Raw genomic sequence first — 27,072 nt, 5'->3', positions numbered from 1 at the left:
AGATCTTTTCTTGTGTCTGTAAAAGCGTCTCTTACTCTTATGAGAAGCCTGAGACAGCAGATCTTTGAATTTATCAGATCTGGTCTTTAGTCCAGAACTCCTGCTTGGAGGGGAACTGCTCAAGGACGGAGACCAATGTACAGTGGGGATGGTCTCCCTGGCCTGAATCCAACTGCGGTCTCATGGCTTTCTCCATGAAATACTTGCTCAGTTGAAGCTCTCATCCCTCTTGGGTCTGGGGAGGGCAGAAGCAGCTGATACTGCACTTAGCGGAGTTACAGGCCTCCTCAAGGCAGAGCAGGTAGTCATCACTGACCAAGAAGCAGAGAAGGCAGGAGACAGTTCTGAAACTGAGCACAGTCCTCCTTCCGAGACTAGGAAATGGAGAGGGTCCCCATAGCAGGGAAAAACAAATCTACACTAACTATATAAAGACTATTAAAAACACTAAAAACTATAAACCTCTATATTTATAGATATGAGAGACAGTACAAAGATAGTTTTGGACACAGAATTACAACCCAGGCCATGCAGCAGCAAGGAGCAACTGGAGAGGTGGTCAGGCCACAACTCCTTTTATAACCTCAGTACTGATCACGCAGAGACCTAGGATGCAGGCTCAGAGCATGGACACTATTCACAAGAATTTTTGGGCTCAGGTGCACGGTGTACATGTGACCCTCACTCAAAAGAAGATTGTTTAAATCCAAACAAAAAAGATGCACTGAAGTTTGAAAAACTAATGCACTGATGAATATTAAGCTGTGTAAAATCTTTACAAAAATTTAAAAAATAAGTTTGATGCCAGCTACTAACAGTGTCTTTCAAATATAAAGCTTTCACATCATAAAAACAGCATTTCCCATTAAAAGTTGGTTAAGGTACTCAAACCCAGAAAAACATCCTTATTTCCATACTCCTAAAGTAACTGAAAATTTAATCTCATTACACATGCATCTTAGTTAACTTAAGTTCCTCAGGGTACATCTACACTACAGGGGGGAGTCGATTTAAGATACGCAAATTCAGCTACGTGAATAGCGTAGCTGAATTCGACGTATCACAGCCGACCTACCCCGTTGTGAGGACGGCGGCAAAATCGACTTCTGCGGCTTTCTGTCAGCGGCGCTTACTACCACCTCCGCTGGTGGAGTAAGAGCGCCGATTCGGGGATCGATTGTCGCGTCCTGATGGGACGCGATAAATCGATCCCCGAGAGGTCGATTTCTACCCGCCGATTCAGGCGGGTAGTATAGACCTAGCCTCAGATCAGTTAATCACTCAGTGCCTCAAAAAACAGATCTTGATGCACGTTCTATCTTATATCATTGTTCCTGTTCAGTAGTTCTCTTTGGCCTGGTCCACACTAACCCTCCACTTCGAACTAAGATACGCAACTTCAGCTACGTGAATAACGTAGCTGAAGTCGAAGTACCTTAGTTCGAACTTACCGCAGGTCCAGACGCGGCAGGCAGGCAGGCTCCCCCGTCGATGCCGCGTACTCCTCTCGCCGAGCAGGAGTACCAGCATCAACGGTGAGCACTTCCGGGATCAATCCGGGATCGATTGCTTACCGCCGGACCCGGAGGTAAGTATAGACCTACCCCTAGAGACAAACAATGTTTAAGTTCTCTTTAAGTGATGTATTTTACTGCAACGGGTCCTTACCAGAATAACAGGCACCTATTATGTTAAGAGTAGAGCTGTCAAGCCATTAAAAAAATTATTCACGATTAATTGTACTGTTAATAATAGAATAACATTTAAATATTTTTGGATGTTTTCTACATTTTCAAATATATTGATTTCAATTACAACACAGAATACAAAGTGTACAGTGCTCATTTTATATTTTTGATTACAAGTATTTGCACTGTAAAAAAACAAAATAGTATTTTTCAATTCACCTCATGCAAGTACTGTAATGCAATCTCTTTATCATGAAAGTTGAACTTACAAGCATAGAATTATGTACAAAAAATAAACTGCATTCAAAAATAAAACAATGTAAAACTTTAGAGCTTACAAGTCCACTCAGTCCTACTTCTTATTCAGCCACTCACTCAGACAAACAAATTTATTTACATTTTCAGGAAATAATGCTGCCCGCTTTTTATTTACAATGTCACCTGAAAGTGAGAACACACTTTCGCATGGCACTGTTGTAGCCGGCATTGCAAGATATTTACATGCCAGATGCGCTAAAGATTCATATGTCCCTTCGTCTTCAACCACCATTCCAGAGGACATGCGTCTATGCTGATGACTGGTTCTGCTTGGTAACTATCCAAAGTAGTGCAGACTGACACACGTTCACTTTCATCATCATGAGTCACATGCCACTAGCAGAAGGTTGATTTTCTTTTTTGGTGGTTCAGGTTCTGTAGTTTCCGCATTGGAGTTTTGCTCTTTTAAGACTTCTGAAAGCATGCTCCACACCTCATCCCTCTTAGATTTTGGAAGACACTTCAGATTCTTAAACCTTGGGTTCAGTGTTGTAGCTATCTTTAGAAATATCACATTGGTACCTTCTTTGAGTTTTGTCAAATCTGCAGCGAAAGCGTTCTTAAAACAAACGTGCTGGGTCATCATCCGAGACTGCTATAATATGAAATGCATGGCAGAATGCAGGTAAAACAGAGCAGGGAACATACTATTCTCCCCCAAGGAGTGCAGTCAAAATGTAATTAACGCATTATTTTTTTAACGAGCGTCATCAGCATGGAAGCATGTCCTCCGGAATGGTGGCCAAAGCATGAAGGGGCATATGAATGTTTAGCATATCTGGCACATAAATACCTTGCAATGCTGGCTACGAAAGTGCCATGCGAACGCCTGTTCTCACTTTCATGTGACATTGTAAATAAGAAGCCGTCAGCATTATCTCCTACAAATGTAAACAAACTTGTTTGTCTTACCGATTGGCTGAATAAGAAGTAGGACTGAGTGGACTTGTAGGCTCTAAAGTTTTACATTGTTTTATTTTTGAATGCAGTTACGTATAAAAACAAATCTATATTTGTAGGTTGCACTTACACAATAAAGAGATTTCATTATGGTACTTGTGTGAGGTGAACTGAAAAATACTATTTTTTTTAATCATTTTACAGTGCAAATATTTTGTAATAAAAACAACTGAGCACTGTACACTTTGTATTCTGTGCTGTAATTTAAGTCAATATATTTGAAAATGTAGAAAAAATGTCCAAAAATAGTTCTTATATTTCAATTGGTAATCACAATTATTTTTGAGTTAGTCGCATGAGTTAACTGCGATTAATTGACAGCCCTAGTTCAGAGAGATGTTCAGTTTGTAGTTCAGACAACAACATTTTTCACCTTACTCTGTTTCACTAATGACATCTGATGCTCATATCAGATTTTCTATATTTTAAACAGATATGTTAATTAATCAAGTCACAGTAAACTCATTTACAACCTGTAGTTCTCATTTACTGTTAATGCAACTGGATGATTGAGAAGAGCACCACAGCACAATTAATGACTTAAAGTTGCTTTTTTTCCTTGACCAGAGGTTCCCAAACTGTGGGCCACAGATCACTTCTGGTCCACATATCTGAGCACTGCTGTCTCTGCTCCTCAATTCCACTCCATTCAGGATGCCTGTGAAAGCAAGGAGCAGCTGCCACTAGGAGCAGCTCTTATAAAAGAGGAATTCCCTGAGCCAAGTTGAAAGAGAAAGCTGCAAGCTGCCCTGCCACCCGAACTGCCATAGAAAAGGAGTCAAAACCCAGTCTTTGCTCCCAGGCCAATGAAGTGTTCTGAAGAGTGATGGAGAATGGAGAAGCAAGCCAAGACAGCTTTGCAAATGTTACAGAACACAATAGGATGTCATTTCTGAAAGGTAGGATTTGATTACTGCACAGCTACAAAACTGTTTTTACAAGTGTGCAATCCCTCCTACCAATGGAAAAGTAGTGAATACAGAAAACGAAGTTTCAATAGTACTAAGCATGTGACAAACTTGAAGTCTCCTTGTAATTCCACAATGTAGCATATAATACATCCACTACTGATTTTAAGGGACACTGTCAACTTGAAATCTGGTCAATTTAGAGAAAGTTTAGTTCAAAGTAGTACCACGGACCATGAGTCCTCCCCTGCCAACCTGTGTTTTGTAAATGTTACTGTTTAAAAAACACTGCACAGTGAAATTGACTCTACACAAAGTGTACTCAAATGCAAGTAGTAAACAATGAATATCATCTCCCTCTAATATTTCACTTACAATAATCTTAGGTGTTACCGTAGCAAGCAAAAATTTCCAAAGTACAATTTGCAAACTGTTGTCCCTTTAAGACCTCTGTAACTTCTACACAGGGGTAAAAATGCTAAAAGTCTTAGACAAATGCAAAAAAACAAAGTTTTATTTGTAACGAATTTTTGTATACTGCTATTTTACACAGTAACCTGCAAATTCATACGTCATTAGCAAGAACACAAGGGGCATTCAATAGAAAAGAAAATGTACTGCTATTTTGTTAGGTCCATTCACAATGGCCATCATGCATCATACACTGATAAAACCAGCAACAGAACAATGCTGGACCTCTCTCTGAATAGCATGTGCTTCCAGTGACCATTAGTTTACATATATGGTACAGCTTTTCAAAGTTGCATTCTATTTGCTTTTGGATATATAATAAAATATTGAAGCAATTTAAAAAAACGTTTTCAGTACACTTAAATGTTAATTCCTCTGAGGTTTCCCCTAAAATTTGTATTACATACCATTTGTGATGTATCCAATGAAACAATAGTTCTTCTCTCATCTGCAGGACATTCAAGAGCACTAGAAACACTTGTTCCTCCTGCAAATGTTGGAAATATCAACTTAGATTGAAATAGTTTGCCTTGATATTGGTTATCCACATTTAACTAAGACACACATTTTAGGTATGAGGCACATGTCACTTAGAAAGGTTGCGTGACACTGTTTCTTTGAGAGTGCATTACATTTGCACATTCACATTTGTGGGACGTTCCCCTGGAGTTTCAGAATTTCTTGAAAATTCATAAAACGAGTACCTGTTCAATTGCACAAATTTCACCTTGTAATACCAAACATTCAGAGCACAGGGTAAAGAAGGCCATCAATTTCCACAACCATCTCATTTCCTTCTTTCAAACCCCAGAATAGAACTTTAAAGAGGGAAAAGGTGTGTGTGATGCAAATACAGAGAAGCACCACCCTCAAAGAACCACATTTACTGGTAAGTAAGCTTTCTTCCCTCAAGTGACCTCTACATGTTCCCGCTCATGGGAGTCTAATTAGTAGAACAATGCTCCGGGAAAGTGGGCTGAGGATTTCTTAATAAACAAGAATCGCAAAGCCGTCATCCTAAAGCAAGCATCAAACCTAGATGTTAAGTTGAGAGAGCAGAACTGCATGAGTGTGTGAATAAAACCAAAGGTCATACCCCTTTTGACCAAGATATCAATCTAAGGCATTTTTATCATATACTGCATAGCAGCCAGCTCGAGACCTCAAAGGCTAGAGAGATCACATAAAAACCTAGAGAGGAGTATATGAAATACTGAAATACCTGTTGCAGAATCTGACCAGAGGTGGGGTAAAAGACAGGTTTTACAAATGGATGTAGCAAAAGAGGTCGAATTTTAAATTGAGCCCTTTTGGAAGAAGAAGAACTGTGAGTTAAAGAGGCAGATATCTCAGCTACCCTCCCCTTTTAATGGTCCTCTGATCCTCAAGAAGTTGAGGAAGGTCTCTAATATGGCAACATTATTCACAGATTAAGTGAGGATAAGAAAAAGGAGTCCGCATAAAGTTATCCCAGGGAATTGAGAGCAAGCTCTTCACATAATGTTAACTCTTGGTAGGTGAAGTTGCCTTGTTCCTTGAGCTGTCCAGGTAAACCTGGAAGACCACGCCAGACAGCACACAGGCCAACTCAAATAGCCCCAAAACAAAGACTTTCAAAATCAAGAGATTCTGGAATATCCTTTAGATCTATATGTGGATCTCCAGTAGATCACTCTGGCACAGAGTGAGTACTATGTTGGAAGACACAGGCTCACTGACAGTTGTCACCTACATGGTCACCAAAGAAGGGTGAAGTCTGATTGAATCCTCGAGTTCTGCAATAAATTAAAGAGACAGAGGCACCCTCAGAATTATAAGAGGCAGAAAAGGGGCCTCCAATCTGTCTATTGCACTCCCTGGATATGTGATAACATTTCTCTTTTGTAATGGCACAGAATGCTCCAAGGCAGAGATTCTCTCCTAGCCCTATTTTCTTACCCTTATATGCTTAAGGGCAAAGAAGAGCACAACTGAGGTCTCCAAAAATGTCAAGCCCAACCGAACGGTTTCTGGATGAATAAGAAGCAAACTCAGCTAGAGGCTTCCATGGAGCTGAAAGACTTCAGAAATGGGGAGTCCATACAAAACACACAGACTCCCTTGAGAACAGAGGCACTTTTGAAGTCTCCAGCACGGACAAATCTAGGCACCAGACAGATGATGATGGAAGTGGTTTCCTCAATGCCAGAACTACCCCAGATCCTGAGACTGCTCTGAGGACTTAGAGCTTATGAAAGTTGTCAGTTCCAGGACTAAAATCTTCTGTTTCCCAACACAGGACTTGAAAGGCCTCTCCATCTCTGTACTGAGGACAAATCTGAGGGGGTTTGGCCACAAGATCTTCCTTCATGAGAAATGTCAGGATCTGAATGCGACTGTCCTTTTGAGCCTATTGTGTAAAAGGCCCAGCGTGTAAAACGCTATACCAAGGAATGGTTTTCTCTGAGGCACATCAAATGCTTGGGCTCAGACTTCAGGAATCTGAACTGACTTGATACTTCAGAAATTACCAAGAGAAAAATATATGCCCACACCTAACTGCCAAAAAAGGAGGAACTGCCTGCACAGCTTCTTGTAACTTCTGCTCCGAATGTTTGGTGCTGCATGCTCATTCAGGCCCAAATAGAAACTGTTCTTCTAGAAGGTTCCCAAAGTGCAGCAGCGCTAGTGGGAATATGCAGACGCCACCTCAAAAAATAAATTGCTCCTCTTATATAGTGAAACATTCAAGTGCTGACAGATGTAAAAGGCTTCCACTAGATTTCAGTGAACCAAGCACAGCAAATAAGATTATAAATTCTATGGGATCTATTTGTCTTCAAAATTAAAGTAATTATTAACCTTTCCAAAATCTTGACATATGACTACTACTTTAAACAATACTTTATAAATATATATTTAACACCTCTAAATGCTCAAGTTACTCCTGTGTAGAGTTGGCTGATTTATTGCCATGACTTCATGCCACTAGCACTAGCCACTTGAATTGAATTTAAAGAAATATGTAACTTTATAGTTTAAATTTACCCTACCAAAATTTTTAAAAGTACAATACTCACCACCAAATGGTATTATGCAAAGATTATGTTTGCAGGCTAGTTCCACAATTTTAACTACGTCATCATGGCAACCTAATTAAGAATAAATAGATTCCAGTTAGAACAGGTTTTTGAACAGTTAGTTTCAATTTAAGCACACTTACTAGTCATCTACTAATTCTTTAGGGCTCGATGGTACTTTCAGGCACTCTAGTAGTGCCTTAGCCTCTTTTCAAAGTGAAGGCAGAGACTTCCAAGAAGAATAAATGGGCTCAAATAGACAAAATTGTAGTGAAACAACACAAATATACAGAGACTGTGGAGTTATTCCAGGCTGAAAACAGCATCAGGTTTAATTTTACAGAAACCACAAGACTCCTGGCCTACCCAGGGATCATCAACAACAGCTGGGGAACTTCCAGAGCAAAAGAGACAGAAAATTATTCATCATGTAAAGTTTAGAGGTATATTTTTTAATTTAATTTTTAAATAGGTATCTAAACTACATCTAGCTGAAAACTAGATCCAATCTAATTGATGAAAAATAGCCNTCTCTCTTTTGCTCTCCAAATTCCTCCTGCCTCTTGCACCTCCCTATGTTCCTCTGCATATGCACTCTCAAATCCCTCCTTGTCCTCCACACTCTCCTGACTGCACCCACCCACTCTCCTGTTTCACCCTTTTACTGGCATTCCTTCTATTCTCTTGCACATGCACACGTGGGCCCCTAATTTCACCCTCCTGCCTTCTCTGTTGCAGAGGCATGGTGCAAAGAGTAGCTTCTGAAAAGAAATAGTGGGGCTTATGATAATTGAAAGCTTTTTTTCCAGAGCCTGAGGCATAAAAAAGCCTTTCCTTCAGAGAAATCCACTAAGACAGTGGTTCTCAAACTGGGGCCGGCACTTGTGTAGGGAAAGCCCCTGGTGGGCTGGGCCAGTTTGTTTACCTGCCTGGTCCGCAGGTTCGGCCGATCGCGGACCTGGCAGGTAAACAAACTGGCCCGGGCCACCAGGGGCTTTCCCTACACAAGCGCCAGCCCCAGTTTGAGAACCACTGTCTTAGTGGATTTCTCTGAAGGAAAGGCTTTTTTATGCCTCAGGCTCTGGAAAAAAAGCTTTCAATTATCATAAGCCCCACTATTTCTTTTCAGAAGCTACTCTTTGCACCATGCCTCTGCAACAGAGAAGGCAGGAGGGTGAAATTAGGGGCCCACGTGTGCATGTGCAAGAGAATAGAAGGAATGCCAGTAAAAGGGTGAAACAGGAGAGTGGGTGGGTGCAGTCAGGAGAGTGTGGAGGACAAGGAGGGATTTGAGAGTGCATATGCAGAGGAACATAGGGAGGTGCAAGAGGCAGGAGGAATTTGGAGAGCAAAAGAGAGAAACGGGGTATGAACTCTGGCTGATTTGCATTCAAAGCAGTTTAAAGCTAGTTAACTGGTCAGTAAGCTCTGGCTGCTTTCATGCTGCTCCAGAATGACAAAGCAGCCACAGCATACTTGTGAATATGACCATAAAACGTTAAAGTAAAAGATTCAAGGTTGATACTTGGCATCTTCAAATTAGAAATATTACATGGCAACATCCTCTTTTGGTTTCTTGTATGTGGTTCATGCATGAAACTTTTAATTAAAAAAAACCACCTAGGAAATTTCCAGATAAACTGTGTTAAAATGGCATTAAGGTTGAGAGTACATATCAGTAATTCAGGGATGTATTTAATTAGGGTTACCATAATCCAGCAAGCAAAAAAGAGGACGGGAGGAGCCCCGCCCCTGTCCTGCCCTAGCCCCGCCCCTGCGCCCCCCTCAAAACCCCCAACCCTCCCCCCGCTCCTTGTCCCCTGACTGCCCCCTCCTGTGACCCCTGCCCCTAACTGCCCCCCAGGACTCCACCCCCTACCTAAGCCTCCCTGCCTCTTGTCCCCTGACTGCCCCCTCCTGAGACCCTCCCCCACCTAACTGGCCCCCTAGGACTCTACCCACCTGTACCCTGACTGCCCCAACCCTTATCCCCACCCCCAGACAGACCCCTGGGACTCCCACGCCCCATCCAACCACTCCCCACCCCCTGACAGCCCCCCCCCAGAACTCCCGACCCATCTAAACCCCTCTGCTCCCTATCCCCTGACTGCTCCGATCCCTCTCCCCACTCCTGCCCCCTGACAGCTCCCCCCAGAACTCCCAACCCCCCCCTTGTCCCCTGACTGCCCCCTCCTGGGACCCCTGCTCCTAACTGCCCTCCAGAACCCCAGCCCCTACCTAAGCCTCCCTGTTCCTTGTCCCCTAACTGCCCCCTCTTAAGACCCCCCCCCAATTGCCCCCCAGGACCCTACCCCCTACCTGTACCCTGACTGCCCAAAACCTTATCCACCCTCCCCTAGAAAGCCCCCCCCCGAACTCCCAACCCCCCCGTCTCTTGACTGCCCCCTCCAGAACCTCCCTGCCCCTTCTCCCACCCCCTTGTTGTTGGCCTTTCTTCACCTAATGTCTCGGTGAACTTGCTCAGGAACTGCCTGAGCTGCTGGGCAGCAGCGGGGGAGGAGCTCCAGACTGCCGGAGCCGATCTGCGATGCAGGGAGGGAGGGAGAGAGGGAGGAGGAGGAGCCCTCTCTGGCTGAGTGTCGGAGCCCCAAGTAAGTGACACCGGCCGGTGGCAGCACTGTTAGCCGCGGGTGCTCTGCATGAGGGGGGAAGTCCGGACATTTACAAATTCCCCCCAGACGCTATTTTTAGCTTAAAAAGCCGGACATGTCCGGGGGAATCCGGACGAATGGTAACCCTAATTTAATGAATTACAGGAATGTTGTAATTATCCCCAACCAAGTGCTAAAACCCCAGGAAATTCAGGAGTTACAGTATGCATGAAGTGGGTTTGTCATCAGTACAAAGAGGCACACAGCACCAAGACAAGGTTTAATCCTTTATTAAAAATTGAGAGTTGTATGCAGTCATTTGATTATAACTATGAGCATTAACCTTACAATGAAAGACTTATTTAGAACTATTAACTGAAATTAAAGTCCTTAGGATAAATCTAACACTGCATTGAATACCCCATGGTAACATAGAGATGAGAACATTTAGATTGCAAAGTAAAAATGTAAGTAAAAATGACTACTCTTAAAAGGTGAGACTGAAGCCATTTTTGACTCCTTGGCATTAACAATTTCAGTTTATTTATTGCAAGCAAATGACAAAGTGAGAGATATCCAACTAGTGTGACAGGACTGCTTCCTGAACTACTACCCTTCATTATCAGTTATGGGGAGCTACAGCCTCCAGAACAAAGAAAAAAAAATAAATTTAAAATTTTTTACCTGGCCATATAACTATATCGGGAATTCGTTTAAACATTCCTTCCCTTAGCACAAATATCTCGTGTAAGCAGTGACCTGAAGTACAAGAAAAATCAAGTTACAAGAATTTTTAAAAATCATATAACTAAAAGCGTAAAATTACACATTGGACTTGATCTTACCATGAGCTCTGAACACTCTATCTTCTGCTTCCTGTGAATATGAAATTTTAGTAGCTCTAAGATCCTGAAGAAATTCTTCATTTACAATAGATGGGGGTACATCACTAGTATTTAAGAAAGCCTACAATACAAGAAAAAAAAATCATTACTACTAGGGAGTCCCCTAAATCGTGCTGGTCTCTCATGACAAACCCAACTACCCAGATTAAAGTTAGCAGTTGATAAATCCAACAAAATATGAGTATTTATTTGAATGTAACCCAATTACAGTTGTCTTCATCATCATCCCTGGCCTCAATTCTAACTACACTATCTACCAGTCCCTTTTGATTCCTCCACTCAATTGCATTTTCTTCTATAGACTGGACCCCTTACTGATCCCTCTGACACTTAGTTTTCAGATAAATTGTTCAGTATGTCACCGTCAAAGCCAATGATTTGTTCAGTACAATAGTCCACAGTGCTTCACGAAAACCATATCAACATAATCGTACTCCCTAGCACTGAGAGAGTAAGGAAAGATCACAAAGCAGCTAGCTGGAACAGGGTGAACTACAGGATTTAGCCCTTCACCAAAGATAAGACACAAAGAAAGATCTTTACAGACTAAGTGCAGTTCTACTCTGAAAAGTATCTAAAAATGGCAGTGGAGGTTCCATCTTCTGTTTTTCAATGATTGCTGAGCAATTTTGCTATGTTACAAGTAAAAAGTTAATTTCAAATAAACTGGGCTTTTCCCATTTTACACATAAGTATTAATAATTCTCCAAGCAATACTATAACTTCACTTACAGGTGTATCCTAAAAAGGAGCGATTTGATTGAACTCTCAAAAATTCAGTTTTTAAACTTTTGAGCTATGACTGGCTGAAATTTCTAATCCTGATACTCCACAATTCACTTCCATTAACCCCTCCCTCCCCCCCAAAAAAAAAATGAGAAAGGGAGGAAAACAGGAGGAAAAAAGATTTTCCAATTTGAGAGATTTTTAGAAATATTAAAAAATTAAGGATTGCTTGAATTTAAAAAAAAAAAAAAAAAAAGGAAAAACTGTCAGTTTAAGACCCACATCTATGTTTTACTTTAAGAACTTCCTCAAAACCCAACAGAAAAGTTTCCACATGATTATTCCAAATTAAGTTAGTCTGGGTGTTAGTTTTCCCTGCTAGGTTTGCAACCCAAATGCAGGTACAGTCTTACACTTTTATTTTAAGCTCTTCAGGGAAGGGACCATCTTTTTGTTACATGTCTGTATGGTGCCTAGCATATTAGGGCCTTTATCTGGCTCCCTAGGGACTCCCATAATACAAATAATAAATAATTGTGCATGGGAACTAAAGAGAAACACTTAGTGGCTTCTTTGACTAGTCTATGTTCATTGTCCATGTCACGTACAAAAGTAAATAAAACAGTGTAAATGGTGAAAAGTTAATTTGATTTTAAAAACTGATTTAAAAAAATTCAGCTTTGATAATTTTAAGTGTTATAACACCAAATGATTTTAAACATAATGTTCCATGAACTGAATGCAATTATTAAGTATGCTTTAGAACCCTAAAGATCTATTAAAGCTTGCTGCAACTTTCAAAAAAACATCAGTTTAATATCCCTTGCAAAGCCAAAATCTTCAATGCATAGAGATGCATTCAAATATAATGCAATCTCAAACAGATGATATACATGGGCAACTTATCAAGTAGGTTCAATAGACACTGTCATTCTACAGAAATTTAAAACTGTATGTAACATTAGTTTAACTATTATATTTTCTGTATTTTGCTTCTCATTTCAAATAGTAATTAAAATACGTACTCCCAAATGAAAGTTCTCTCCTTTCTGGGCAGGCTCCTCCATTCAGCAGTCCGTTTGAGACAATATTTCACCATGCAAAAAGTAACCCCAATATTCCCTGTACAAGTAGCTAATCTTTTGATTAAAGCAGCGTAACATTACAGCAATTTGGACTTTCAGTAATTTTAAGTCACCTACTTTTGATATACAATATAGTCTATAAGGAGGCATGACTTTTTAAAATAAATATATTGTATTAATACTAAGGCACTCAACCATATGCAAGGGCATACTGAGGGTAACAGCATGAGTCATGTTTAATAGATGAATGGTTATGTCATCATGAGTGCAATATGTTTGAAGGACCTGCCTCTTCAGCTATTTACTTACTCTAGAGGTAATTTTGTGCTCCAGACTTGCTCCTAAGGTTTTTTCCATCCATTCCTTCAAAACAGGTAACACCATACCACTCAACCTATACCTGAAACATAAAGTCTATATTACATGGGTTCTTCTTAATATGAAATATTATGTAAAATCAGATAAACGTCTTACTTATTGTACTTATGCAGAACAAGGGAAAAGTTTATTAGATTCAAATTAATATCCAGGTCTGCAAAATTATGCATATTTAGTGTTAAATATAAAACAATTATATAGAAATGTTAAGATTATGTATCTTAAACTGATTCAATTGTATCTAATGGAAATGTCGATATTTCCACCTACACAAATGTTTAATTTTTGAATCCTACTACTTTTTGGCACAAAATATCATTATGGTCAATGAATTCCATAGGGTAATTATGTAAGGTGCAAAAATGTATTCCTTTGACCAATTTAAAATGCATCTTTCATTTCTCTTGAATGTTCTCTTATTTTGTATTATGGGAAATAGCAAAAATAGGAGCACTCAATTACCTTCTGTATACCATCTTTTTTTTTTGCACTCTATCCCCCGCCCCAATTGCTTGCTCTCCCCCACCCTCACTCACTTTCACAGGACTGGGGCAGAGGGTTGGGAGGGGGTGAGGGCTCTGGGCGGCACTTACCTCAGACGGCCCCCGAAAGTGGCCAACATGTCCCTGTGGCCCCTATGCAGAGATGCAGCTGGTTTCTCGGCACACTACTCACCCTGGAAGCAGGCGCTGCCCTCGTAGCTCCCATCGGCCACAGTTCCTGGCTAATGGGAGCTGCGGAGCCAGCACTTGGAGCAGGGGCAGCGCGCGGAGCCTCCTTGACCACTCCTGCACCTAGGGGCCGCAGGGATATGCCAGCCACTTCCGGGAGCCGCGCAGAGCCAGAGCAGGGAGCCTGCTTCAGCCCCACTGCGCCACTGACCAGACTTTTAATGGCCTGGTCAGTGGTGCTGACGGAGTCGCCACGATCCCTTTTTGACCAGGCATTCCAGTCGAAAAACAGATGCCTGACAACCCTAATTGAGTACTTATATTGCCCCCTCCCCCCATTACAGTAGTATCTGGGCATCTCACAATCTAATGAATTTATCCTCACCACAACCCTGATCCAAGAAATATTTTATGATCACCAGTGAAACTTCTACACATGAATACAGGTTTCCCATAAAATACAAACTGGCATTTAACTAATCAGTAAAATTACATGCTTGTTCCTTCATGAGATTCTTAGAACCAAAGAATACTCAGGAATTCTGCATACTGACCAAACCTTAGATGAGTGAGTGTTATTATGGAGACTCAAGACCAAGTAAAATCTTCAGCAGGGTGACTACTTGAAATTATGGGGAAGACTAATTTTGCTTAAGTTGTCCTCTAAAAGACCATTTTAAGCTTTTAATAAGGCATCCAGTAAATTCACCCTCAGTAAAGGTTTATTTTACTATCCACACTAGTAAAGTATTATTTTATAACTCAGTAAAGTTGTTAAAAATGCAGACAGCAACATTTTAAGCTTATTCTATAGGACGTGCCAAAAAAGCATTCATCTTTCAGATAGATTGATTTAAAACACTACACAAATACAGATTCTAAAAAATAAAATGCTTAAAACAAGAAACTTCATACTATTAGCTACACAGTGATGCCAGAGATTTCATTTACCTTTTCCCTGTGAATTCTGCTTGTCCCTTCTTATTAAATATAAATTTGGAGTCATTATATCCCCATCCATTCCATTTCAGAATTTCTTGCCTAAAAGGGAAAAGATTTTAATACAAGTTAGTAGATTGTTAACTTCCATCGTTTTGGCTTTTGCAACAATTTAAGATGAACTCTACTCTCTCTCCACTAATTCAGAATTTAAAGAGTCAAATGCATATCATAAAGATATAATTCTACACAGCTAGAAATATGTTTAGCTTCAAAAATGTTATACCTTCCATATAAATGAAAATAGTACAACAAAGCTAGTATATGAAAGAACTATGTGAACAAAAACCAGCTTGCAGCAGACAGGTCTTTTATTCATGCAGTATATGGTGCCAGCAATCAAGAAAAAGGTATGTAAAATTTGTAAGATTTTCTGTGTTAAATTTAAGATAAATTGTTAAATAACAATTTAGCATCAGTATTTGAACCTGTGAACTTTACTTTGGAAAATTAAGATTTTCACCAAAGAAAGTGAAAAAACCTATGCTTGTTTAATCATTTGTCCCAGATAAAAATAACTATATTAAACTGGAGTTAAGTTTAACAGCACATACAGTAATTTAAGAGTAAAGTGGGATGACAACTTTCTTCTAATGCTGTAACCCAAATCAGTACAAAGAAAGGAAATTCAGAATACAGGTTAAATTTAAAGACAATCATACAGACTCAGGCATGGAAATTCACAGTTAAGGTGCCCAAAGAACCTGAACTCTGCCTTGTAGTAGTGACACTATGTAGTAAAGAAGTAAGGGGGGAGAGGGGGGGAAGAACTCATGTTTCCTCTAAAATGGAACCACAAAACTATAATACCTCAATCGTAACTGAAGGGTGTCCCCACAGGACAAAAATTTCTTTTGATGCCTTAATGATACATTACTATATTAAAAATGACACATTACACAAGAATGTCTCAGAATTCTACGCAGTGATACTACAGATCTTCAACTAATTACAGGTAATCAACCTTAACTATTTTTCAATTTTAGTTTTAAAGGGCAAATGTACTGGTATGCGCTGGCTGCTCTGCACCATGCAGCCGGTACTAGCTCACATGTGCACCATGCACTAAACAGCCATCCGCCAGGCCAAACCTGCACAGTGCACCACACTAAAATAGTGTCCCTGTACGATACGTTGTAGCCAGTGAACAAAGATCCGCAAGCCAAAAGACCAAGAGTGCAAGTCTCCTCCCTTTGCTATCTCTTGTTAATATTCACGTACACCTGACAGGTCCTAAAAGTTTGTAGCTAAGGCCTGGTCTACACTGGGGGGATGGAAGAGGGGGAGAAAAAAAAAATCGATTGTTACGCAACTTCAGCTACGTGAATAATGTCGCTGAAGTCGACATACTTAGCTCTACTTACCATGATGTCTTCACTGTGGTAAGTCGACGGCTGACGCTCTCCCGTCGACTCCGCTTGTGCTTCTCGCCCTGGTGGAGTACCAAAGTCGACGGGAGAGCGCTCGGCAGTCGATTTATTGGGTCTAGTCTACAGGCGATAAATCAACCCCCGCTGGATCGATCATTGACCATCGATCCAGCAGGTAATGTAGACAAGCCCTAAATAACAGTGGTTGCATAAGGTCAAATCAGGCAGATCTGGGATTAGAATCCAGATTTCTGGTAAAGCAGGTTCAAGTCTCATTCACTGAGCCATGCTGCCTTTTGAGCAACAAGCCTCTCTTTCAAAAGTCATATGCCAAATTAAATCAGGCATGCCATCTGTGTAGTGATTAGAGCAGGATAGGAATTTTCCAATTAAATTATTTTTGGCAGAAAATCCAATTACCCAAAACCAAAAGTTTTCATGAGAATATATCAGTTTCATAATGGTCATCAAGAAGGTTTCTCAGATTCAGGATAGAATTTTTGGCCAAAGCCAGAAAGGAACCCACCGACTGTGTGTAGGGCAAGAGATAACCACTATGCTAATGAGATGGACTAGGGATGCAGAAGACTTGGGTTCTGTTCAAGGTTCAGACTGCAGATTTGTGTTATGTTGGGTAGACAGTTTAAAATGCAATTTTGAGGTAGCTCCTCCAACCTCTTGGAAGATTAGGCGGATGGATGGTCTTATCGCTAATGGAATGGCCTGTGTCTCAGATACTTGTTCTATAGCTGACTGTGCGACCTCCCAAGTTGCTTAATTGTTTAAAAAAATGCCTCTGTCTCCCCAGCTGCAGGGTATTTGGCCTCTATAAGGGCCTAACCAATTGGTTAGCAAAGAACTTGGGCCAATTCTGGCTGATTTGGTGCTGAGAAGCTTTGAGACTTAGGGAAAGGGGGTGGGTGGAAAATCAACATCCAATCACACCTTGCTGGAAGGGGAAAAGGGAGCCAGGAGGAGGAGATATAAAAGATGTTTGGGGAAGTAGCAGGCCTGAGACCAGGGTTATGCTTGCTGTAAAATATTTATAGATTGTACCTGAACTTCTTGTTATGGCAGGAGCAGGCAGAAAGGAAGCTCACAATCTCATGGCACCCACCCTAATTGAGGATTTCCTGTGGCCCACACATTACTCAGTCCAAGGTGAGCCAAGCACAGGAAAACTTACTGCATGCCACAGGCAGAGAGAGTGGAGGAACTGATCAGGAAGAAACTCATTGCATACTCTTCAGTTTCTGGGGATCCCTCATTCTGTATTACCGTATCTTGCTTAGGGGAGACATCAGGAGACAGAACTGGTGTTTTGGGAGGCTACAAAAGCACAGGGACCAGTTTTTATAATGCAGTTGTGATCCTCCTCAGCAGCAGGAAAGTGGGAGCCCGCAATCCCAGACTCCTGCCCCCCCCCCATAAGAAACTCCCCAAGATTGTACTTAGTGCTTGATGGGAGAAGCAGAGAGCTCTGCATACCACAGACAGAGCTGAGAACAGAGCACATGAAAATTCTGCATACTACAAGCATGACTTCCGAGTTGGCCCTCAACCTGGTCCCTTTGCTACCCCAACCTTCTCAAACAAGAGAAGCTCAGAGGCAAAACCTTTAAGATGAAGTTAACATTGTAGGCTTTCAGAACTGCCCTTTACTTCTTCCAGAACATGAGAATTTAGTTTCTAGAACTGAAAATTGGAAAACTGGGAAATAGAGAGTTGACATTTCTCAGCCATAAAATCTACACTACCTAACTCTGCCCTCCTTTCCCCTCCCATGTGGATGGCAATAGAAATTGGGAATATGACAATATTTTACCTTTCCCTAACCAAATCTCCCATGTTCTCTATGCCCACCAAAACTCCAATTCAGCACTCCTGTTAATACAGACCTTCAGATCCTCACTGGCCTCTATACAGCACCACTGATCTATTTACTACTGGTTGGCAGAGACTGAGGGGCATATGGTACTGTGATCTACCTGAAGGAATTCTTAGGGCAGGAATCAAAGGGGATAGAATTAAGATTATGTGGGAAGCATCTTCTTAAAAGTCTGAATTTCCTGATTTACCAAAGTTTAACTTTTGGGAATTAAACTCATTTTCTGAAAGGGTACAAATAGCACAAGGTCATGCTGATCACCCATCAACTTAATTTCAGGTTAAAGGTTTTTGGACACTAGAGTTGTGAAAACAGCATGGTAAATAGGGTTTTAAGTAATTTTAAATATTTTACTTTCATTGACATGATAATAAAATTCAAGTTTTTAAAAGCTATATACTGCAGTCAGATGCCAAACTTATTCCAAGACTTAGGGATGTTTATGAAAAAAAAATCCTGAGGAATCAGAGCATTTACTTGGACCTCCTGCCTCTTCCCCTCTCTTGTCTATGGCCAAGGGGAGAGGGCTTGGGCTCTCCCCTGACCATTATGCTCCTGAACCCCACCCCCAAACTGGGAGATGGAAAAGACTGGCCCTAAGAAAACTGCCCTCCTATGTCACCTTGGGCCCTTAATTACCTTGGCCAGTCCGAGGCCTGGACATCCTTCCCAGGATGATCCTCCTCTTCTCCCACCTATGTTGCATACCCCCCCACCTTCCTCTATGACCACAGCCTCTTCCACCAATTGCCCAGTGAAAATCTAGTGGAGTCAAGCCATGGCAATTGTTAGTGGGGTTTGGAGTGCTGCTGGATTCACTGCCCAAGTCACAGGCTGCATGTTCTGCTCTAATTACAACATGCAGCCTATGGCTTGGGCACTGACTCCAGCAGCACCGCCCAACCCATTCAAAATTGCTTACCTCCTATCAGGCCCTCACTGAGCAGTCTGGGCATATGCCATAGAAGTGATGGAGAACGCCCCCATAGCTGTGCCATTATTTGTTGCATTCATCGGAACCGAGTGGTGGCGAGACAGACTGTATGTGCGTGCATGCACACACACAAAATTAGTAGATTTAAATCTGAATTAGTAATTTTGTAATTACATGTAAAAATCTTAATTATGGAAAATTAGGGAGGGTTGGCATCTCTGTTGGAACTAGCATTTCTTTCAAAGCCATAGACTGTATTTTTGTATCTTGCTGAAAAATTAGAAAAAAAACAAATAAATATGTTTTTTTCTCTCCCCATGGAGCTACTTGCTATCAAATGATGGCAACCATTCGGATTATATCACAGAATGCAGTAGAGTCCCCAAGAAATGTTACAAGAGAAAATGGTGTCTCAAAACTGCAAGACATGCCCACAAGGTGGCAGTATTCCACCATCACAGTAAAAACTTCATAGCCCTTTATTAAGAAATGTGAGCTTTTCTTAGAGGGGTGCCTTGTATAATTTTAGAGTAAAACAGAATTGAATCATGTTTCTGGTTCATTTGCTTGGTACAAGTAAATTAAAAAAAAATCTGATAATAAGCCACAAATAAAATGGACATCAAAATGTATTCTTAAATGAGCAGTTCTCAAGGTGAAGTATACTTTTACTGGTAGCGTAACAAGATTATTTCTAGGTTTAGTTACACTGCATCAGTCTGGAGTTACCAACAGGTTTTAGGTCTTATTTGGCTCGGGTACCAGGGTAATAGGCAGCAGTATAAAACCTTAAGAAATTGACTTCCACAGCTTCATGGAGAACAGATTTACCAATTTTCAATCACAAGAACTATAGCTTTCTGAATTATGATTTTCAATTCTCTTAGGTTAAAGATCTAAAAGTATAGCTCAGGAAACTAGATACAAAATATTCTTAAGGAAGAAAAAGTTCTTATTTTCCAAAAAGAAACATTACTACTCCCCCCCACCTCAAAAGCATGCACATCAATTCTCATAGTAATCGGTGGTACATACTTCCAATATAAATTGTTATATAGCACTTTACATTTTCCACACTGTACAAATTGATTAAACCTCAACACCTGAAGTACTAACTTTTTCTACCTGTAAAATGGGGTAAGTAACTTCCAAAAAGGACTATGATCAGTGAATAAGCTGAAACATGACTGGAATTCCTTCACTGCTTATTCCACTATCACCAAGCTGCATATCTAGAGGAGAAGAATGTCAGTGTTAAGTCAGCTAACTTTCTTCATTATAAATTTATCCACAGCTTAATCTACGCAAGCGTATTACAACATCAACAAGGTTTCCAAAGTAGCTTGCATCCTGAAGCGACACTGCACACAAGACTACAGCAAAAACAGTCCTCTCAAAAGCATAAATGTGTAATTTATTGGTTATTAAACTCACATTAGCAAGTATACTTTCAAAGGGATTCTTTGAACATCAGCAACATTTACTTAATTTCCTATATTTTAAGTATTTAAGACTGATTTTCTAACACGTAACTAGTCCTCAAAATGTTAGCATTTACACCCAAAAACTAGCAAACCCCAGAATGAACACTGATTAAATGCATCTTTATAATACAGTATAACATGAGATTTTTAAAAAAAAAACACAATTTTTCATTTTATTTTTCAATAATTTGGAGTATTTCATTTTATCTGGCCCCAGAGGGGAGGGGCAGATTCTTCCCCCAGGGTAGTCGGGTTGCAGAGCAAGTGTGGCCTGCACTCACCCAGCAGTGGAGGGACAGGAGCAATCACTCAGGACACTGACCTGGAACACAAGGTCTGCACTCTAAGGCCTGGTCTACACTAGGCGTTTATGTCGAAGTTAGCGCCGTTACATCGAATTAACCCTGCACCCGTCCACACCGCGAAGGTATTTAGTTCGACATAGAGGTCTCTTTAATTCGACTTCTGTACTCCTCCCCGACGAGGGGAGTAGCGCTAAATTCGACATGGCCATGTCGAATTAGGCTAGGTGTGGATGGAAATCGACGTTAATAGCTCCGGGAGCTATCCCACAGTGCACCACTCTGTTGACGCTCTGGACAGCAGTACGAGCTCGGATGCTCTGACCAGCCACACAGGAAAAGCCCCGGGAAAATTTGAATTTGAATTCCTTTTCCTGTCTGGCCAGTTTGAATCTCATTTCCTGTCTGGACATCGTGGCGAGCTCAGCAGCACTGGCAACGATGCAGAGCTCTCCAGCACTGATGGCAGTGCAAGCTCAGAATAGAAAGAGGGCCCCAGCATGGACTGATCGGGAAGTCTTGGATCTCATCGCTGTGTGGGGCGATGAGTCCGTGCTTTCCGAGCTGCGATCCAAAAGACGGAATGCAAAGATCTATGAGAAGATCTCTAAAGACATGGCAGAGAGAGGATACAGCCGGGATGTAACGCAGTGCCGCGTGAAAATCAAGGAGCTGAGGCAAGGCTACCAGAAGACCAAAGAGGCAAACGGACGCTCCGGATCCCATCCCCAGACATCCCGTTTCTACGAGGCACTGCATTCCATCCTCGGTGCGGCCGCCACCACTACCCCACCACTGACTGTGGACTCTGAGGATGGGATAGTGTCCACGGCCGGATCCTCGGACATGTTAGCGGACGGGGAAGATGAGGAAGGAGATGAGGAGGACGAGGCAGTCGACAGCGCTCACAACGCTGATTTCCCCGACAGCCAGGATCTCTTCATCACCCTTACAGAGATCCCCTACCAACCCTCCCCAGCCGTTACCCCGGACACAGAATCTGGTGAAGGATCATCCAGTAAGTGTTGTAAACATCTAAACATTTATTTGTAACAGAACATGATTATTAACAATGTAAAAAATGGGTTTCTCATGATTACTTTGAATAACTTAACGGTTCAGTCATGGGCAGTGCAAGTATTTCAAAAAAATCTAGCAATGTCCGGTTTTGCATGATTGTCCTGCCCAAGCCGCTCTACTGTGTAGTCCCTGCTACTGCAGCTACAGTAAGATGCGGTCTATATGTCCGGGGATGGAGCAGAAATCCTCCTGGGACATCTCAAGGAAGCTCTCCTGCAGGTAATTTGAAATCCGCTGCATTAGGTTCTTGGGGAGAGCAGCCTTATTGGGTCCTCCGTAGTAGGACACGTTGCCGCGCCACGAGACTAGCAAGTACTCTGGAATCATTGCTTGGCACAGCATGGCGGCATACGGCCCTGGTCTTTGAAGGCTTTCCCGGAGCATTCTCTGTCTGTCGCTCTCAGAGATCCTCATGAGGGTGATGTCGCTCATGATGACCTGCTTTGAATGAGGTAGGGGAATGTTATTAGTGTTGGCTGGTTTGCAGCCACGCGGTGGAGGCGGGAAAGGGTCAGCCGAAAGGGATCGTTCCCGGGGACAGCCGCGAGGGTGTGGGACAGGAGCAAACTTCCTGCTTGCCGGATTGCTGGCAGCAGGGACCGACATTGATTTCAATGTGAAATGAGGCCATTGCTAATATTAAAGTTTTAAGCTGCCACGAATCTACGGCTTACCATGTCTGCCTGCAACAGAAATTCCGTTGTCCTGACAGGGTTCTCAAAAGTGCTCTGCAAAACCACAGACAGTGAATGCGAAGGCCGAGAATTCGACCTTGTGCTGAGTGCGCATGTGATAGGTGCTGTGCATGGTCCTGTTCACAGAGAAAGACTATGTTCTTTGTTCACAACTACATTTATCTTTCTGAGGAATTCACTCCCTTTTTCCCATTCCCACAGCCCCATCTGCGACTGTCTCACAACCTAGCCTGTCATCACACTCCCAGAGGCTAGGGAGGATTAGGCATAAGAAGAAGAGGACACGGGAGGACATGTTCTCCGAGCTTATAGCCTGCTCCAGAGCACAGGCAGCACAGCAGACCCAGTGGCGGGAGAACTTGTCCCAAATGCACCAAGCCAACATGGATCGGGAGGAGAGGTGGCGTCAGGAAGACCAGCAGGCGACTCAAACCCTGCTTGGACTACTGAGGGAGCAAACGGACACGCTCCGGCGCCTTGTGGATGTTCTGCAGGAACGGAGGCAGGAGGACAGAGCCCCGCTGCAGTCCATCTCTAACCGCCCTCCCCCGCCACCAAGTCCCATACTCCCTTCACCCAAAGTGCACAGAAGGAGAGGCGGCAGAGTCCCTGCTAACTCTCACTGCACCCCTGCAGAGAGCTCGAGCAGCAGAAGGCTCTCAGTCCCCAAAGTTTGACAAGTTCTTTCCTTCCCGCCTGACACAAGCCCCCGTCCAAGTTTCACTTCCCAGTCCCCTGTGTAGTTGTTAATAAAAAATATGTTTCTGTTAACTACTGTTTCCATCATGTTCTTTTGGAGGAGGGGGGGAAAGGGGGTTGGTAATTGGACAGGACAGTCACCTTTGGCAGGGTACATAGTCGGGGGCAGGCACAGCAGCAGGGCACATACATAGTGCAGTGATGCAGTGACTACTTACCCTGGTTAGTCTGGGAGGTTCTTTTCATGTTATGTGGTGGGAGGTGGGTTGCTCTGTGACTTTGTGGCACGGGAGGGCAGTTAGAGATCTGAAGCGGCGGTCCTTAGGCAGGATCACAGAGCCACACAGCAGGGGATCTGTAAGCGTCCCCCCCCGCCACAAAGTCACATAGTACCCCCATACACACAGTCCCTATCAGGAGGGGTGACAGGCTCCGTTGAAAGAACCATCCCACCGCACCGGAGCCTGTCAGTCCTTCAGTTTAGAAGCTGCATTCGCGCGACTACACTACACCCGCTCCGCACCACAGTCTGCGTCCCAGTTTTAAAAAATTCCCGCGAAAACAGTATTACAGAAAACGGTGTGCTTTAACAAAGTAGAACTATTTTTATTTTGAAACGTGTGTTGGAAGTGGGGTGAAGGCTTCTCTGTACACAAAATTAGAAAGTCACAGGTTACCCTGCTCACTCAGGAACTTTGCTTTCAAAGCCTCCCGGATGCACAGCGCTTCCCGCTGGTCTCTTCTAATCGCCCGGCTGTCTGGCTGTGAGTAATCAGCAGCCAGGCTAATTTCCTCAACCTCCCACCCCGCCATAAAGGTCTCCCCCTTGCTCTCACAGAGATTGTGGAGCACACAGCAAGCTGCTATAACAATGGGGATATTGGTTTCGCTGAGATCACAGCGAGTCATCAAGCTTCTCCATCTCCCCTTGAGACGTCCAAAAGCACACTCCACCACCATTCTGCACTTGCTCAGCCGGTAGTTGAAGAGTTCTTTTTCAGTGTCCAGGGCACCTGTATAGGGCTTCATGAGCCAGGGCATTAGCGGGTAGGCTGGGTCCCCGAGGATGACTATAGGCATCTGCACATCCCCAACAGTTATTTTGTGGTCCGGGAAGTAAATACCTTGCTGCAGCCGTCTAAACAGACCAGAGTTCCTGAAAACACGAGCGTCATGAACCTTGCCCGGCCATCCCACGTAGATGTTGGTAAAACGTCCCCTGTGGTCCACCAGTGCTTGCAGCACCATGGAAAAGTAGCCCTTTCTGTTAATGTACTGGCTGGCCTGGTGGTCCGGTGCCAGGATAGGGATGTGAGTTCCATCTATGGCCCCACCGCAGTTTGGGAATCCCATCGCTGCGAAGCCATCTATGATCGCCTCCACGTTTCCCAGGGTCACTACCTTTGGCAGCAGTACATCAACGATTGCCTTGGCTACTTGCATCACAACAACCCCCACGGTAGATTTGCCCACCCCAAACTGGCTCGCGACTGACCGGTAGCTGTCAGGCGTTGCAAGCTTCCAGAGGGCTATGGCCACTCGCTTATGGACAGTCAGGGCTGGTCGCATCCGGGTGTCATTGCGCTTCAGGGCAGGGGACAGCAACTCACAAAGTTCAAGGAAAGTTCCCTTCCGCATGCGGAAGTTTCGCAGCCACTGTGATTCATCCCAGACCTGCAGCACTATGCGGTCCCACCACTCAGTGCTTGTTTCCCGTGCCCAGAATCGCCGTTCCACGGCATCAACATGACCCATTGCCACCGTGATGTCCTCGGCGCTGGGTCCCCTGCTTTCTGAGAGGTCTGTGCTACTCTCACACTTCAGGCCATCACCGCGTTGACGTAGCCTCCTCGCCTGACTTTTCTGCATCTGCCTCAGGGCAACCTGTATGATAAGCTGCGAGGCGTTGAGAGCGGCCACAACTGCAGCGATGGTTGCAGCGGGCTCCATGCTCACAGTGCTGTGGCGTCCGCGCTGTCAATGACTTGAAAAGTGCGCGAAATGATTTCCCGCCGGCGCTTTCAGGGAGGGAGGGAGGGCGGGAGTGAGTGATGGATGGATGACGACAGTTACCCAAAAGCACCCTCGACACATTTTTTTACCCAGAAGGCATTGGTGGCTCGACCCAGAATTCCAATGGGCAGCGGGGACTGCGGGAACTGTGGGATAGCTGCCCACAGTGCACCGCTTCCAATGTCGACGCTTTCCCCGTTAGTGTGGACTCACAAAGTCGAATTACTGTCCTTAGTGTGGACACACACGTTCGACTTTGCAATATCGATTCCAAATATTCGATTTAAGTAAAATCGAACTACTCTCGTAGTGTAGACAAGGCCTAAGAGTGTATAAGCAACTGGAGAGTTAGGGGAGTTGGGACCGGTCTAGGTAGTTGTGCCACTGGGTCTCAGCTCTTAAAAAGGGGTGTTAGAAAGAAACAACCTAGAGAGTCTCTCTCTAGAGACCGAGAGCCAGAGACTGGACTTTGCTCAGACTCAGGAAGCTTAAGAGCACATGAGTCCAGCATGTGGGACCCAGATACAGCAGACTAATGAATATCTAGGAGGAGGAGCTCAATCAGGGCTGTGACAATATCCTTTCCAGAACAGAAACAGAGAGCCATATTACTTGTTACACTCCTTATATCATACAGTAATCAGACATGGATACAAAAGGCGATTTTGTTAACACAAACTTTAATGCTCTCTTTAAGGTTGAGCTAACATACATTACACATGCGCAAATAGAAGCCAGTAAAAAAAAAAATAAAAAAAAAATAAATAAATAAAAAAAATCCACTCGTGAACAGCAAAAATATATATCATTCTAAACCCAGGTTACAGACCAAAAAACCCTAGAAAACCAGTTATTTCAGAACCCAAGGAACAACCCTTAAAAAAATCCTCCAACATGTCACTAGTGAAAATATTTGTCTTACTCACAAAAGATCACTAATGGGGAAGGAGCCAATTATAAAACTGTTGACTGGCTCCCCTTATTCTGCAGAGCTCAGCTCCACAGCAAAAAATCTCCCTATCCTCACGTGGCAGAGTTTCTGCAGAACTTACAAGCAACACAAGGGTATAGCTGAACTCCTGCAGTACTTCTAAGCCACTCTACCACAGCAGCTACTAGCCACTGTTTTCAACTCAGTTATGGGGAGTACATATCAATTTGTCAATGGTTGCCTAACATGGACATTATGTGAACCACATACACCAACGTATCAAGAATCACTTAACTTATTTTAGTTAATTTTTATTTCTGTATTTCTGTAATGTTTTAACTTTACCAGTGAGTTTGGGGGGAGGGATAGCTCAGTGGTTTGAGCATTGGCCTGCTAAACCCAGGGTTGTGAGTTCAATCCTTGAGGGGGCCACTTGGGAATCTGGGGCAAAATTAGTACTTGGCCCTGCTAGTGAAGGCAGGGGGCTGGACTTGATGACCTTTCAAGGTCCCTTCCAGTTCTAGGAGATGGGATATCTCCATTATTTTTTTTTTTTTTTTTTTTTTTTGTCTAAAGTGCTTGGAGAATTTACTCAGATAAAAAAGGTTGGGGCATGTCCACTACCCTGCTTCCCTGGCTTATTAAGCTGTACACTGACCACCTCAACAGCACTAAGGAAAGTTTCATCTACTGGCTGTGAAAGTGCAGAATGACTGTTGAATGTGCTTTTGGCAGACTGGCATGTTTACTCAGATTGAATCTCAGTGAGAAAGATATCCCAATGGTTACCGCTGCCTGTTGTGTCCTGTATAATATCTGTGAGGCAAAGGGGGAAAAGCTGCCATTGGCGGGAGGGATAGCTCAGTGGTTTGAGCCTTGGCCTGCTAAACCCAGGG

General features: G+C 43.0%; 1 protein-coding gene across 4 annotated transcripts in view; it reads right to left on the bottom strand.

Annotated features, from left to right (window-relative positions):
- The window catches only part of AGPS (alkylglycerone phosphate synthase), a 142,246-nt gene that overhangs the window by 96,900 nt on the left and 18,274 nt on the right, over positions 1-27,072 (bottom strand). For all 4 annotated transcript variants that reach the window (XR_004647629.1, XM_034785324.1, XM_034785326.1 and 1 more), the window contains exons 2-7: positions 14,733-14,822; positions 13,042-13,132; positions 10,862-10,982; positions 10,701-10,775; positions 7,405-7,476; positions 4,753-4,832 (exon numbers count right to left, since the gene is read on the bottom strand). Coding sequence is in view for 3 of the 4 variants with exons in the window: in XM_034785324.1 (XP_034641215.1) it covers positions 4,753-4,832; positions 7,405-7,476; positions 10,701-10,775; positions 10,862-10,982; positions 13,042-13,132; positions 14,733-14,822 (529 nt within the window). In the remaining variant the exon portion in view is untranslated. The remainder of the gene's footprint in view (positions 1-4,752; positions 4,833-7,404; positions 7,477-10,700; positions 10,776-10,861; positions 10,983-13,041; positions 13,133-14,732; positions 14,823-27,072) is intronic.

Source organism: Trachemys scripta, chromosome 11 (genome assembly GCF_013100865.1).
Source record: "Trachemys scripta elegans isolate TJP31775 chromosome 11, CAS_Tse_1.0, whole genome shotgun sequence".
Classification (NCBI taxonomy): domain Eukaryota; kingdom Metazoa; phylum Chordata; order Testudines; family Emydidae; genus Trachemys; species Trachemys scripta.
The sequence above is the reverse complement of the archived record's forward strand: the minus strand, read 5'-3'. Positions and strand labels throughout refer to the sequence as shown.